At 47.4% G+C, this 15,975-nt stretch overlaps 1 protein-coding gene across 4 annotated transcripts; it reads right to left on the bottom strand.

Moving 5' to 3' along the window:
- Positions 1-584: 584 nt before the first annotated feature.
- Positions 585-15,153, bottom strand: LOC310744419 (B-cell differentiation antigen CD72-like). 4 transcript variants are annotated; one of them, XM_083575798.1, is made up of 8 exons: positions 14,823-15,153; positions 14,630-14,737; positions 8,874-8,963; positions 8,298-8,603; positions 6,576-6,757; positions 5,139-5,245; positions 2,828-2,969; positions 585-1,203 (listed from the first exon to the last, which is right to left on the bottom strand). In XM_083575798.1, exons 1-7 carry the CDS (start codon positions 15,142-15,144, stop codon positions 2,831-2,833), a joined length of 1,254 nt encoding a protein of 417 aa, XP_083431924.1. In that variant the 5' UTR covers positions 15,145-15,153; the 3' UTR covers positions 585-1,203; positions 2,828-2,830. The 4 variants fall into 4 exon arrangements, with proteins under 4 accessions (XP_083431924.1, XP_083431926.1, XP_083431925.1 ...); XM_083575800.1 differs by having other exon boundaries at positions 585-1,134; XM_083575799.1 differs by having other exon boundaries at positions 585-1,078.
- Positions 15,154-15,975: the final 822 nt, after the last annotated feature.

Here is a 15,975-nt window from a genome sequence, read left to right as displayed (position 1 = left end):
ATAAACAATATCTGACTTTTAGAAGACATCTGAAGGCAGCCCTATTTAGGGAAGCTTTTAATGACTGATGGTTTAATGTATTTTTAATCTTTTGTTGGAAGCTGCCCAGAGTAGCTGGGAAAACCCAGCCAGCAGGGATGGCCACCAGGTGTGACCAGGCTGGTCCAGTGTCCCGATGTCAAGGCCTGTGTTAAGATTAGGGCTCTTCAAGGAATTTTGCTGCCTGAGGATGAGATGGCACCTCCTTCCATGCCCAAGATCTGATGGGACCAACAGCTGGATTGGACTTTGGTGCTTCCTGTGGGGCCACATCCTGTCCTGCACCTGATGGCAGCATGCCAAGAGGCTCTGGGCAGGCAGCTCACACAGGCTGGCCCAATCCAGACACACCCACCCATCCGCAGCCCAAGGTGGCTGCCTCTCTCGGCCTCTCTCGGCCTTGCAAACGTGATGGTGGTGCTGCCAAGGAGCGTGAACAAGGGATGCCCCTCCCCATGTGGACAGGTGAGCTTGTTGGGAATCTCAGGTGAGATCCCCACACAGTGGAATATGCTCCCAGGACCAGTCACCGTGCAGCAGCCGAGAAAGTTTCAGATAGTTTACTGTTGCAGAAGATAAGGCTCAGTCAAACAGTTCCAAATGTTGATACAGCTGGTAGGCTTTTGCAGATACAGATACACCTACAAGTACAAATGATCTCCGTTGCTCCAAGTTGAGCCATTCGAGATGCAGCATTGGGCAAGCGACACAAATAACAGACACCCAGACAGACAGACTAACTGCAGACTCACAGACTGACACTCCTGAGCTGACATGCATTAATTACAAATATAGTTGGGGCACTGGGCTGTCATCATAGCAACTGGCTTGGCTGACCTTGCACCTGGGATTAGCTCATCCATGGGGAGATTTACATTAATGAAGGAAAGTGACCCCTTCTCATGTCCAGTTGTTCCAGCAGATCTCTGAGGCCACAGCAGCTCCAGAGGCGCCGTCCCTTCTTCGGAGTCAGGGCTAGGTCCACCAGTTCAAGGTCCTGAGACGTCCCGATTTGTGCGGCTAGGACCAGCAGTGGCCTCTGCAAATTCCAAACATTAAATGGATGCCCATGAGGAACATTTCCTAGGTGGCTAGCTAAGCAAACAACAACGGACCCCAACACAATATTAGAAATACATTCATGAGAAGAACAAAATGGGTTTTCTGTGGGTTGACATTTGTTCCCATTCAGCAGTAAAGAGTGGATTTTCCCAGAAAAAGCAGCAGGAGGAAAAGAAGCAAAAATCCCTACCTTCTGGACCCGTGACTTGAATATTGTGGGACAAACATCATCATCATCATTTTATTATTTATACCCTGCCCATCTGACTGGGTTTCCCCAGCCATTCCGGGCGGCTCCCAACAGAACACTAAAAACAGAATAAAACTTCAGACATTAAAAACTTCCCTAAACAGGGCTGCCTTTAGATGTCTTCTAAAAGTCAAAACAAAATAAAAAAATTCCTTCCAGTAGCACCTTAGAGACCAACTAAGTTTGTTCTTGGTATGAGCTTTCGTGTGCATGCACACTTCTTCAGATACACTGAAACAGAAGTTGCCAGATCCTTCTATATAGTGAGAAGGTGGGGAGGGGTATTACTCAGAAGGGTGGTGGGGATGGGTGATTGGCTGGTAGGTGTGGTAAACCTGTTAATGACTGCAATTGGTCTTACAGGAAAAAGCAAGGGGTGAGATGGCTAAGAATAGCTTTATCATGTATAATGAGATAAAGGTCTCTCAGTTCTTTATTTCCTTGACATGTGATAGGAAGTGGGGGGGGGGGGCTGAGTTGCAGGAAGCAAAGAGTAGGAATAAATGCAAATGGTAAGAATTGGAACGCGGGTGGCGCTGTGGGTAAAGGCCTCAGCGCCTAGGACTTGCCGATCAAAAGGTCGGCGGTTTGAATCCCCGTGGCGGGGTGCGCTCCCATCGCTCGGTCCCAGCGCCTGCCAACCTAGCAGTTCGAAAGCACCCCCGGGTGCAAGTAGATAAAATAGGGACCGCTTACTGGCGGGAAGGTAAACGGTGTTTCCGTGTGCTGCACTGGTGCCGGTTCGCCAGAGCAGCTTCGTCACGCTGGCCACGTGACCCGGAAGTGTCTTCGGACAGCGCTGGCTCGCGGCCTCTAGAGTGAGATGAGCGCACAACCCTAGAGTCTGTCAAGACTGGCCCCGTACGGGCAGGGGTACCTTTACCTTTACCTTTTAAGAATTGGAAAGAAGCCCCCCAAGGATCGAGGATTGGGACCTGTGGTTTCCAGCTTGCTCATAACTGATCCAAAGTTAGCAGTGAGGTGACCAAGTCTGCTAATGACAGGAAGCTGTTCAGGGTTGTTGAAAGAGCTGTGAAGAGCGGCAAGGAGACCTGTCCAAACTGCGCGAATGGGAGGGGAAATGGCGAACGCCGTTCAGTGCAAGCCAGGGTCAAGTGATGCACTTTGAGGCAGAAAATTCTGATTTCATGTACAAGCTGGTGGTTGTCTGAACTGGACCAGGAGCGAGACCTTGGGGTCACAGCAGAGAGCTTGTTGAAGATGCAGACCACGTGTGCCGTGGCCACGAAAAAGGCAAAATCTCTGCCGGGAGTCATTAGGAAAGGAATTGAAAACGAAACTGCTAATGTCATGAAACTGCCATGATACAAATCTGGTGCAGTGACTGCATGTGGAACACAGTTGTAGTTGCCACACCTGAAAATGGATATTGCTGAGGTGGAAAAGGTTCAGAAAACAGCAGCCAAAATGATTGAGGGGCTGGAGCAACTCTGCCTCCCCCAATTCATCTCTTACCTCTCAATCAGGAAATGGTTGCTCAGGGCTGGCTACCTTCTCGCAAATGTACGGATGTGGCGTTTCTTCAATATCTACTGAGATGATTCCACTCTTCAGTGTTCCAAACAGAAAATACGATCTCTGATTAAATGTTCTACTTCTGAAAGGTTCAAAAAGCAATTTATGAAAGAACTCAAGGGACAAAATCCACCCTAGTTCTCTCTCTCTGCACAATGGGCTGCTCCCTCTACTGTTAGCGGCACCCAAATCTCCAGGGCTGGTTGTAACCCCACATGGGCAACCAACTGCAGAAATCTACAGCTGTAGAAACGTACATTGCAACTTATTGTGGAGAAGTGGCAGGTGAGAAATGAGTTGGGGGTCCCTAGGCTGCTGCATGCACATGCTAAAGGGAAATCCTGGGGCTCAAACAAAGACACCAGCCAGGAGTATAGAAGCAAAACAGCAGCCTGCAGGCCTGGTCTTTAATCAAAGGCTGTTGCAACAGGACTCCCACCCACCACATGGGAGAAGCAGGAAGAAGCCCTGAACAAAGGGATGCTTCCTTTTTTATAAGCTTTCCCTTTCTCCTCTGAGGAAACATCATGCATCCATCATAGATACATCATACATATGTCACAAACAGGGAGGGGTCTCTGGTAGAAACCGGACCCAGAACCCAGGTGTGCCCGCCCTTATATAGACATTTGAAATTGCCCGTCGTGGAGTCCAAGACCACCCCCAGAAACATCATTCCATACATCACAGAAAGGGCGGTCTACAACAGAAATCTGAGTGCCTTATTTATCTCCTGTCATTGTTTATCTCCTGTCTGGCAGGTTACCTGTTAATGCTTACTTGATTGGATACCCTGGGGAGCCTGGCCACTCTTTTGTAATGATAAGTACTTAGTTCCTGAGCCAGGTCACAGGCTCACACCCTATTCATATCTTAAATGTGCCCTTAAGACAGGATTTGTGAGGAAAGAGACAATGGTGAGATTTCCCACTTTGACCTTGCAGAGAAATAATTGAGGTCAATTTGTTCAGGACTTTTTTCTGTGGGGTTTTCAGACATGTGGTTTATATATTTATGTACGTGTTTGCTTGGTACACTTATGAACATTTAACATATATCTAAGACCTCAAAATTCCTATCACAGGGGTGTATGATGTCTGCTGGAGAGCAACACCCCCCAACACAAACACCCACCAAATGCCTTGCTGGATCTAAGCCTGATCTAAGTCCGCCTGCTGTCTCAGAGTGGCCAAGCAGGCACCTCTTGGGAAGCCACCAGGCAGCACCTGAGGGCAGCCTCTCCCTGCTCAGGCTCCCCGGCCCCTGGGATTCAGAGGGGAAGCTGCCTCTGTCCTCCTCCTGCCCAGCTCAGACCTAGTTCTGGACAGGGAGTCTTCAGGGGACAAACCCAACACCCCACAGACCAGGGAACTGGGGGATCAAGCAGAATCCCATGGAACAGGTCTGGAATTTTTATGGCAGATATTGTGCCACAATCTAAAAAGTCTGTGCTGAGAATTTACAGTTGCCTGGCTGGGAGTTTCTGTGCATTTCCTGAGCTGGGAAAGACTTTAAAAACACAAGGTGCATCCTCAGCTTTCGGCATCACAGAATCCCAAAATTAGAAGGCAGGGAGGAACACAGAAGGGGACGCCTACTGGTCTAAACAGGGAAATGGCTCCTTGTATACAGACTGAAATACTTGTGGGGAGGAAAGTGGATGATAAGAGCTAGATGATGCTGAGATGTGCACAGCAGGTGGAGCCAGAGGCAGGCAAGGGAAACAAAGGCTCCTCTGGTCCCCATCCTCCTCCCTGCAGAGTCATGCAAGGGCCACAATGAGACTCAGGAGGAGGAGGAGGGCCGGCCGGTGGGTCTGGCTGAGGGGTCTGGGGCAGCCTCTCCCCTGCCTCTTTGGATCTTGTCTGGATTCCCCTTGAGAGTGACCTTGGGCTGTTTTGGACCTGGAGGGAGACTGATACCCCACTGAAAGGGATGGCAGGATTAACCCAGGTCTGTTCCTTCTGATGGCTCTGCTTTGATTAAAGCTGAGTTGGATACAGCCCTCTGTTTTCAAAAATGTGCTCAGTGTAATTCATCTCTCTTGCTTTGTATTGCCTGCTTCTTTTGCCAAAGTTTATGATCCTTTTTCTTCTCTGACGGGGTCTTTGTGCCACCCTCTTGGCCCTGATGGTTCTTTTCCTGAGAGGCTGTGGAAATTCTACCTGAGCTATTGTGCTTTTGCCTTCTGGGGGGATTGGATTCTTCCTATCCTGTAGTCATCCAAAAGGACCTTCTCTGGTGCACTTACCCTTCATAGGGGGTGCCATCAACCCAAGTGAAAACCCAATCCTTCTTCATTTCAGACCATGTTTCTTTTAGTCCAATCCAGTATTCATTTGGCTGTTGAGTATGAGTCTAGGAGCAAAAAGAGTGTTTTTAGCCAATGAGTGGAGTCAGAATTGTGATGGATGAGTGAGTTATTTGGACAACGGGCTGTAAGTATACCTGAAGGAGTGTCTCCACCCCCATCGTTCAGCCTGGACACTGAGGGCCTTCTGGCGGTTCCCTCACTGCGAGAAGCAAAGCTACAGGGAACCAGGCAGAGGGCCTTCTTTGTAGTGGCACCCACCCTGTGGAACGCTCTCCCATCAGATGTCAAGGAAATAAACAACTATTTTACTTTTAAAAGACATCTGAAGGCAGTCCTGTTTAAGGAAGTTTTTAATGTTTGAAGTTTTATTATGTTTTTAATGCTCTGTTGAAAGCTGCCCAGAGTGGCTGGGGAAACCCAGCCAGATGGATGGGGGAATGAATGAACGAACGAACGAACGAATGAATGAATACATAAATAAATAAATAACCCTGGGGTCCTAAGGAGCTGCTGTTTCCCCTCCCCTTGACTGCATTTGTCCTGCTCTCATTTCATTTTCTAGTGTCTGAGACTTCCCCTCCCCTTCCTTTCTTCCTATCAGCCAAAATGCCCCTTTCCTCAAGTGTGGCTTAAACGCTGCTCACTTTGGCAGGTTTACATGCAAGGTCCTTCCTGATTCAGGGTTGGGTTTTCACTGAAAGGCTGGCTAAAATGGAGGAGGAAACCTTTGCTTAGCAGTGCCTTGCAGGGACGTTGTGAGGTCAGGTGGAGCCAAACGGGTTCCCCACCCCTAGTGCTGAATATCCTTCCTTGTAGACCCCTGGATATGCTCTGCAGGTGGGGGGGGTGGCCTATCCCTAGGAGCTCCCCCTGGTCCATTTTGCCCATCATCAGAGCAAGTTGTGGGTAATGGCTGACCATGAATGAGCAGCATGCCGGATCATTCCTGCTTCACTGCTCCCTTGGAGGAGCAACAGGAGAGGAAGCCAAGCTGAGCGCAATGTCTGGACCTGGGTCTCCATTTGCCAGCTGATATGGGTTTCTTCAGGGCAGGTGAAACATACCTGTCTCGGTTCAGAAGAAACTGTTCACAGCAAGCCAGGAACCATTGCTCACAGCCGTGTGTGAACTGGACAACGCTGCACATCGCTGCATTCTCATTGCTTCCACTTCTGTGATTTTGACTTCCTATTCTATGGTTTGGGTCCCCAGCAGTGTGAAATCAATGGGTTTCATTTTGGGTGGAACAGGAGAATAACCTGCTTCTGGGTTTCTCTTACTGGCCAGTAAGGCTTGACTCTGGACTCAACATCCTCTGCCCACGCTCCACCCCCTTGCATTATGTTGGAGCTACTTGTACCCTACAGTTATTACCTCCTCATCCCTTGCTATTACACCATCCCATAATTCCCTTGCGCTCCAGGGCTTTAAAAGAAGCAGCTGAGACGATCTGGCTTGGCAGGCTTTCTTGCTGTTTCCCCAGCTCTTCCTTTCTGACGAAGGTGAAACCCACAGGCATTTCCACCTGAAGATCTTCCATCCATGGGGACAGCAGCCTGGGGGAGAGAAGGTCAAGAGAGCAGCTTTCAGCTTCTGAGCGGCTGAGACTGGCAGGTGGCCTCAGGGTGGCAGCCAAGCCCTGGTGGGACACAGACTTGTCCTGCCAATCTGCTGAGAGCCTGTGTGCCCCTCCAGGGTATCACCATTTGGGGGGTGAGATTCATAATAAAAAACTATCTGACAATAAGAAGACATCTGAAGGCAGCCTTGTTTAGGGATTTTTTAAATGTTTCATGTTTTATCGCTGATGATGATGATGATGATGGGAGCCACCCAGAGTGGGTGGGGTATAAATATTTTGTTGTTGTTGTTGTTGTTGTTGTTGTTGTCCTGGCAGATTCCGATTTGGCACTCTTCAGCAACAAATCTTTTTTGTGGCTTTGCAGAAGAGAATCTGTGCGACGTCCAGTTCATGCGATATTATAGAGCAGTAATGTCCAACTGGTCAACTGCGATAGACAGGTAGATCGCTGGGGTGCTCCAGGTCAATCGGAGGAGCCAAGAAGAAGAAGGGTTTGGATTTGATATCCCGCTTTATCACTACCCGAAGGAGTCTCAAAGTGGCTAACATTCTCCTTTCCCTTCCTCCCCCACAACAAACACTCTGAGAGACTTCAGAGAAGTGTGACCAGCCCAAGGTCACCCAGCATGGTGGCTGCTGGGCACAGAAAGCAACATGGGACCTAGGAGATGCGCCCCAGAGGCTGTGTGAGAGTTTCAGTTTCATTTTGTATGTTCCTGGGATGCGGTGAGTGGATCACACTGAGCGCAGAGATGGGGCCCGAGGGTGTGGCGCAGTTGCCATAGAGTGGCACCAACAGAGCCCCCTCCCAGCCCATCAACAGACCACACCCCTGAAATAAATGCTCATCTGTCTAAGCAATGAAGAGCGTCAGGGCTCCCCCAGCCCCCCATGTGGGATGTGATACATAGATAGCAGTCAAACACAACATCCCTTGTTTTCCTAGAGTGGACATGTGGGGGAATGTTTGGTCCAGCCAGTCGAAAACTTCCTGTTTCCTCCTGGGCTGGGACATACTTCCTTTGCATGTGTACTAGTGGTGGGCGTGACCTTACCTGCCCAGGTAACAAAAGGGCGAGGCATGCTGCCACACACTCTCTCTTTGACTTCCTCCGTTGTTGGAGCAGCTTTTTAGCTAGAAATGTCCTGTTGGCTTTCAGCCAACAGAGGACAGTGGGATTATCCCCATATGGGATAGACCCACATGTATATATCTATAACTAAGTCTGTCTTCAGGGATCCATCTGTGAACTGAATGTGTGAGTAAACTTATTTTATATACTTTACACAAGATTGTGGCATGTTTATTCTTTTAAGAGGGATATAAGGGGACTTACTAGGAACCTAACAGTGAGAGGCTTACACGAGCCTGCAACCAGCTACCCGCTGTGCGTTTAAAAGGGGAGTGTAAAACTCTGCCAAGTAAAGGAACTTGCTAGCCCAAGTTAGGAAGGATATTAACAAACAATATATCCTCTCCTGCCTCCCTGAACATTCCCACACCACAGACCTACCCATCTGCTGGCAGGAGGTGGCTTGGCCCAGCGCTCTCTCGACTTGCTCCTTCTCCCGCTTCAGATGCGTCAGGTTGCGGTCTGCTTGCCTCACTTGGTCTCCCAGCTGCCGCTGTGTCCTGTTCCCATCCCTCCAGCTCTCCTCCAGGGCCTTCCGGGTGAGACGGAGATCTCTTTCAGCCTTGTGGAGCAGCTCCTGAGAACCGGACAGGCTCTCCTCCAAGGTGCTGAGTCTCTGGGCCAGGAGATTGCTCTGCTCTGCATGGTTTTGGGATTCCCTCTGGAGTTGCTGGGAGACCTGCCCATCTGCAGAGGGGAAGGGGGGAGGGACACCAGGTTGGGCTCTTCCCCAGCAGGACCACCAAGAGCAGCCAAAGCAGCTGGTCTCCTTTGGTGGCTTTTTCCCAGGGGACCACACCCCTGCAAGGTGACCATCATGAACGACATTATTCAAATGCACCTTTTCATGCCCAGAGCCCAGGGCAGAGAGGGCAAGCTGTGAGCCAACTGTGATCCCCCCAGTTGATTGGCTTTTCCCAGGGTGATGGATTTGGGCAGGGGGCACCCGCTACTCACATCGGACCCCCAGTCCTATGGCGGTGGCAAGAAGGAAGAGGCAGGTGGCCAACAATGCCAGGATGGCGTACCAGGTCCGACGGTCTGACTCTGCAAGAGAAACTCACTGGGATCAGCTGGGGGTTCTTCCTGACCGCTTTTAGCCCAGTTGCAGTTGCCCGGTTGCAGTTGGGAAATGGCCACTTGCCCCTGGTCCCTGTAACAGCTGGCACTCCGAGGCATGTTCAGGACTGTGTGTCTGTGCTGTGCATGGGAAGGAGGCAAGAAGGTGCACTCGTGCAGGGATGGATCCTGCCTTCAGTGCCCCTCGCTGGGAAGGCCTTCCTGAAAATGCTGAATGAATAGTTGTCGAGGAGTGAGCATGTTTTGAACTGGGTGCAGACAAGCCTCACCCTCTGGGGAGTTTGGCCCATCCAGTCATTGTTCTGTACTGGGAACTGGGAAGAGAATTAGCTGAGTGGCAGAACAGCTGCTCTGCATGCAGAAGGTGCCAGGCTCAGTCCCTGGTGGCATCTCCAGGGGGGGATGAGAGAGGCCCCAGTCTGAAACCGTGGAGGGCTGCTGCCAGCCCGTGGAGACAATGCTGGGCTGGGTTCCCAAACACTCTGTGCTCCAAAACGCTGTGATTCTTGCTTGTATGGAAGATGTCTGGAATCTAGATCCCAAGCAGGAAAATGATTAGTCTCAGAATACAGCTCTCCCCCTAAAAGGCAGAGATCCCCACCTTTCAAGCATCCATGATGATAACTGTTATGTACTGAGTTGAATAGGATCCAAAATGCAGCAGTCTGATTGGTCCTAGAATAATAGGACCCAGAATGCAGCAGTCTGATTGGTCCACAGGAGCCACCCAATCCAGCTCCTGGTGGAAGTGAATCCGCAGCCTGATTGGCCTACAGGAGAATCCTGGAATTAGCCAATCATGTGGGGCCCATTGTGTAAATAATGTATATAAAGCAGACCTTCTGGGGGAACTTCTATTCCTCCTCACCACTATGAGCTGAATAAAGAGCATGAAGTCCACCCTCGACTCTGAGTATATTTCAATAACTCAAATATTTTCACTCCATCTTCTTGGCTGTCTTCATGTTGCCCAGGGAAGAGAAGCGAGAAGACTTGGTGGTGCAGACTGAATGTTGGAAGCAAAGGGAGAGGCCCAGATTCCACGAACGCAACACTGAGGTGCAAGGGTTCCAGCGACTGTATTGGGACCCCCCTTCCTCACCTCTCCCTGGGCTCCCCAATTCAGCTCTGGGTGGTCAGGAGAAGCCCAGGACAATATGCAAAGGGAGGAGAGCGGGGAGAGTCGTTCAGTCTGGCAAGCAGAAATGCTTGTGCTGGTGGAATGACCAGAAGAGCAGGACTCTGGACTCTGAAGGATCCTTGATGGCAGTGCTGTAATGGATGTGGAGGACAAGGGGCTGCGTGGAGGACTTCAGCCTGGGGCCTGTGGATTTGATGGTGATTGGATACCTGGCACAATACTCGGACTGCCTGACTTTACAAGGTCCTTCTAAGCAAAACTCTGAATGCTGAAAGTCACATGCATGTGGAATATTATTGCTTGGCTTATTATTCATTATTGGAGCAGACAAAACCAGCTGGACAGATGGGTGTCCAGAAGACAAGGCAGTTCAGAAATCTATTGAGATAAATACCCCTTTCATCATCTTGAACTTGTATTTTAAGTTTCTCAGATAAATGAAGAACCTTTCTTATCTATGCCGTTTTCTTACTTCTGCAAAACACCAGAATGAGTCATATTTGCTTGATAAAAAAAGTTCCACTTACAGTAAATAAGGAAAATAAAATGCAGACTTTGCATCTTAAATGTCAGTGGTCTCAAGACGTGCTGATTTGCTAAGCAAAGTGGTGGAAAGGGAAACTGGCTTGGGCGACTCCAGGCAGTCTGTTGGTTGAGTATTTACTTGTGCCAAAGTTAGGTGAACTTATTTATTCAGCATTTAGGTAGAGGTAAAGCATTTGTTCTGCATTGTTTGTGATTGCTTGCCCTTAGTCATTTGTTTGCCACCCCATACTTTTGAATCCATTTCCCCATCACTTTCCAAACCAAGAAAACTCAGATTCTTGCAGGTTGTACAGGATTTCTTTCCCTTTTAAAGTCTGATCCTTTAAAAAAATGGATTTGCTGCAGTTGGGTGCCAGAGTCCCGTAATCTGTGCAAACCTAAATGTCACCTGCAAATCAGTGGCAAGCTGAAAGGCTCCTTTGCTCACTTGTTTACATAGAAGAGTTCTGTAAAGAGCAGGGCACTTCAGAATAGCACAATATTGCATAAAAACAGTCATCATCCTGAAACAACCTGCTCCTTTCCTGCAACATGTGGAATAAAATGTGGCCCCTACTTTTAAAGCTGAGGTTTTGCACTCCCAGATTTGGAATTGTATTTTGAAGCTGCCTGACTGTGTCGGATAAAAGACTGGATACTGCTGGAAAACACACAGCTGCTAGATTTGGAGGGTCATGATGTCAAACATGACTGGCATGCTTGTATCTGGTATGGCAAAGCAGGAATACGTAAAAGCTTTGCCAACCATGTTATTAGAAAAAACTTAATTAGGGTGTGGGGAAAATACAAAAAAATAAAATAAAACAAAATTGAAAACAAAACGCCAAGGTGGTTATCCCCAATAGAAGCTGAGACAAGGAAATATATGAGTGGTAACTGCGGTACCTATAATGATTTGTTATACTTTTCAGGAAAATAAAGAGATTAAAGAATTTGTTTCAGACTAGCTAAACTATTATCAAATCAATTCAAAATGTAAGGTGAATAAGAAATGGGGATTTGCAGAAAAACCATCATAATTCGAAAAAGAAATATTAAGATCTAGAGTTAAATTTCCCCCCTCAAATGTATAGGATATTATTAGATTGGGAAACTAAATAAAAAATTGTGAAATCGTCTGTGATCAAATGGGCACAAGATGTGGGTCAAAATATTGATCTGAACCTGTGGGAACATTTGTGGAAAATAAATTTAAATTTAAACTGCTAGTTTAAACTGTTTAAAAATGATCCACAGGTGGTACTTGATGCCAAGTAAACAAGCTAAAATGTTTAGAACTAAAAGTGTTTAGAACTAAAAGTGGCCTATGCTAGAAATGTAAAGAAACAATTGGCACATTTTATCACTCATGGTGGTCTTGTAGAATAATAAAATAATTATGGGAGGTGGTTTGTAACAAATTTAAGAAAATGTTTAAAAGAACTTTTCCTAAAAATCCAGAAGCTTTCCTTCTGGGAATAATAACAATATGGTTGTTTAGTCATTTAGTTGTGTCTGACTCTTCGTGACCCCCTGGACCAGAGCACGCCAGGCACTCCTGTCTTCCACTGCCTCCCGCAATTTGGTCAAACTCATGTTGGTAGCTTCGAGAACACTGTCCAACCATCTCATCCCCTGTTGTCCCCTTCTCCTTGTGCCCTCCATCTTTCCCAACATCAGGCATCAGGGTCTTTTCCAGGGAGTCTTCTCTTCTCATGAGGTGGCCAAAGTATTGGAGCCTCAACTTCACGATCTGTCCTTCCAGTGAGCACTCAGTGGAATAACAATATAAATCCCCCCAAAATCAAGCTACTCGGGGGGCCACTAGGTGACGCATCGGAAGATGGCTGACAATAACATCTCTCCGACCCACACGAGGTAATTTGGAGGCTATGATGGGGGTAATTAGCCTCCTTAACCCCCCCAGGATGGTGGGGGGGACGGCCCTTGCCTGCTGTGCCCTATACCACCCCCGAATTTGTGGGGGTGGGGGCACTAGGCACAAAGCCCTCCTGTGGGATTCTGGCACTCCTGGACGCCGTCCCTGATTCGCGCCGCTAGTTGCAAGCATCTTCAAAAGAAACAATTTGGACGAGATAAATTGCACATGCTTCAAGGAAAAAGGGGAGTAAAGACTGCTGACAGAAGAGATCTCTGATAACAAGACAAGAATAAAATATGAGAAGATACGTCAAGATACGGTATGACTGAGGGGGGAGGGGGGAAAAACCTGTCTTCCTTTTTCTTATGTGATTTAACAAGAATCCCCTCCCCTAATGAGTCAGGAACTAAGGACTTAAGGTGTGGATTTAAGACTGTGTGGAGATAAACTTTCGAACCAAAGCAATGTTTCAAGACGAAGCTGGAAAGCTAAGAGTTTTGGAATGACGCAGTTAAAAATGCCGTCGCCATTTTGGGAGGCATTGTTGGAGCTCTTGGGTCTGGGAGGAGAAAGAGAGAAATAGAGTTGTTTACATACGTCTCGGTGGGACTCAAGAGCGAAAAATGCCAAATTTATGATGGAAAGAGCGATGTTATCTACAAAGGAGATATATGGAAACCATCTGGACTTAGTGGAGGAACGGGAAATCCACACAGGATTATTATTTTGCTTATCAGTTTAAGGAGACTAACAGAAGAGATCGTAAAGGAAAAATAGAAATTATATGAACAAGATATGATGTGGAAACACCAAGATAAGACTGAATAGAATTATGAATTTTGTTTGGACTGATTGGGACTGATTTGGACATTAACGCAGTAATAAGAAGATGATCTGAATCCCCCTTTGGATCTTGAAGTATGGGTTTCCCCAACAAAATTTAAAAATTTGGCTTTGTAATTTGGAATCTATGTGATGTGATTTAATTTGATGTGATTGGCCAGTTAATAAAAATTATTTAAAAAAACAAAAAAACAAAATCAAGCTACTCTATGGATGTGACTACAGCTGCCCAAATTCTGGTAGCACGAAAGTGGAGAACAGATGCCGTACCATCAAGAGAAGAATATATAGAACTTGCCAGCACAACAGATTAAGAAATAAAGATCCTATGAATTTATAAGGAAACTGGACATTATATATAGAATACATGGAAAAACATTTTAACAAGAAAATAAGTGTAACAGACTGAGAAAAGAATGCTCAGCAATGGATGTGACAAAGTGGGAGAGTGTAAGGCAATGAAAATAATTTAGTAGTAGAAGAAAACACAGTCAATAAGACAACCGACAGGAAACCAGAGAAAGAGTGGACAGGGACTTAAAATTAAGGTTTATAAGAGTTAATTAAACTGGAGGGATAAGTTATGTTGCTATTATTATTTACAAATTATAATTTATTATTTACAAATAAAAAATTATCCAGTAGCACCTTATAGACCAACTGAGCTTGTTCTGGTGTAAGCTTTTCGTGTGTATGCACACTTCTTCAGGTGTTTTTTTAAAAAATTTATTTCGACTGCGTCAGACCAACACGGCTACCTACCTGAATCTATTATTATATACATTATTATTATTTCTCTCCCCCCCCCTTTCTTACTATTATGGGTCTGACTGTAACATATTATGCATTGATGATATGATAAAACAGAAAAGCAAATAATAATAATAATAATAATAATAATAATAATAATAATAATAATAAATCACTAAGTAGGCAGCCTAGATAGACACTAGCCTATGGCCCCTATGCTGTTTAGGGAGCCCCTGGCAAAATAATAAAATTGGTTTGTTAAAATGGTTGGTTGGTAAAATACGAAAAGTATTAGGACATAATTTGAGAGGCCCTCTCCCCCGAGATTTTGACTACCTGGGGGCCTCCACAGGGTTTAATCCAGCACTGGTGAGGAGCCTCCATTTGGTGGAGGAGAACAAGCATCTCCAGAGTCCCCCCCCCCCTTCCCTTCCCTTCCCTCCTTCCTTCTCTGGCAGCATCCCCCTAGTGGGGAGGGTACCAGAGACTCACCTCTTGCATCTTCTGGTTCCCTGGGGGTCTCCTCCTCCTCTTCCTCCTCCTCCCCCCTGGTCCTGGGCCCCTGGATGTTCTCATAGGTGAGCTCCCCATCATTTGGCTCTGGAAGACAAGGTGGTGTGAGGAACAGGTGGTGACATGGGGTGGGGGGAGCTGGGGGGGAGATCTGGGCTGGCTGTGCCTCTACCTTCCTCCTGGCTCTCCCTTTGAGGGACCTTCGCAAATCTCAGGTCAGCATAAGTCACCCCCTGAGACATCCTGAGAGCTCCAGCCCTGCCCTCGTTGTGCCCCTGGGGTGGGCGAAGCAGTTGCCTGAGCCTCACATGCTCTGAGCGGGGAGAGTGGGGCTGGGCCTGGTCCCTGGGAGCAGATGGGACCCACGGAGCATCAGATCCGGACTCCTGCTGCCCCCGCTCTGTCAGGTGGGGTCTGGAAGGGAATGCCCTCCCCTGGTCCCCAGAGGGCAGGCGCCTGGTGTGCTCGCCATCTGCCTCTGCAGAGCAAAGCATGTGCCGTGTGCTCAGTGTGGGGCCACAGTTCACTGGTTAAGTGTAGATCTCGTGCACATGAAGGAGGACGTGGGTTCATTTCCTTCCTCTTCTAAAGTATAGCCATTCAAGCAGACAGCTCTAGAACAACTCTGGTGAATGTCCCTGACACATCAGAGGCAGGAGTATGAGCTACTGTATTTTCCGTGTATAAGACTATTTCCCCCCCCCCTAAATTTTTGAAGTTAAAATAAGGGGTTGTCTTATACATAGACAGTGCATAGTGCATTTTCTTAATTTTGAACCCCCCAAAATATTTATACTCTGGGGCGTGTTATACAAGGGGAAATATGGTATATACAAAATATTAACTGAGGGAGAATATGGCCATCTTACAGCCACAAATATTCCCTAGGAAATGAACTTTCAAGTAATAATCTCTATTGAAAATTTTAAAATGGAAGACACTTTTGGGGCTTTTAAAACAGTTTTGGTCCAATGAAGGGAATCCTTTTGAAACTCTTACTTAGGTTGGATATTTCCCCCTTGCGAATATCCCACATGATCCCAGGGACAACATCAGCCTGCGGGAGGGGATGTGGGGAGACTGGATCTTACAAACGTATGTGGTAGCTTTGCAATTCCGCTTACCCATTCTGGGTTTTAAGAACTGAGTTTCGTCTTGCTGCCTGCCATTCCAGCCTCCAAGCAGTGGGAGATTCCAGGGGTTCCTGGCACTCACCCAGGGTCCGGTTTCCTCACAAAGTGGGGCAGCAGATTCTTCCTTGTGGCAGCAGATATGGAAATAGCCGTGCAATGGCGCACTGCCTTGGGCTTGAACATTGAGCATAG

The sequence above is a fragment of the Podarcis filfolensis genome (genome assembly GCF_964270895.1).
Source record: "Podarcis filfolensis genome assembly, chromosome: 11".
Lineage (NCBI taxonomy): Eukaryota > Metazoa > Chordata > Lepidosauria > Squamata > Lacertidae > Podarcis > Podarcis filfolensis.
The sequence above is the reverse complement of the archived record's forward strand: the minus strand, read 5'-3'. Positions and strand labels throughout refer to the sequence as shown.

What these genes read in the sequence shown, in the direction of transcription:
- LOC310744419 (XM_083575798.1), bottom strand. Translation starts at nt 15,144, where the DNA reads ATGCTTTGCTCTGCAGAGGCAGATGGCGAGCACACCAGGCGCCTGCCC. An exon ending in CACCTCCTGCCAGCAGATGG is followed by an intron (nt 6,758 to 8,297) that starts GTAGGTCTGTGG and finishes TCTCTCCCCCAG; the next exon opens with GCTGCTGTCCCCATGGATGG. An exon ending in TAATAGCAAGGGATGAGGAG is followed by an intron (nt 5,246 to 6,575) that starts GTAATAACTGTA and finishes TTTTGCTCCTAG; the next exon opens with ACTCATACTCAACAGCCAAA.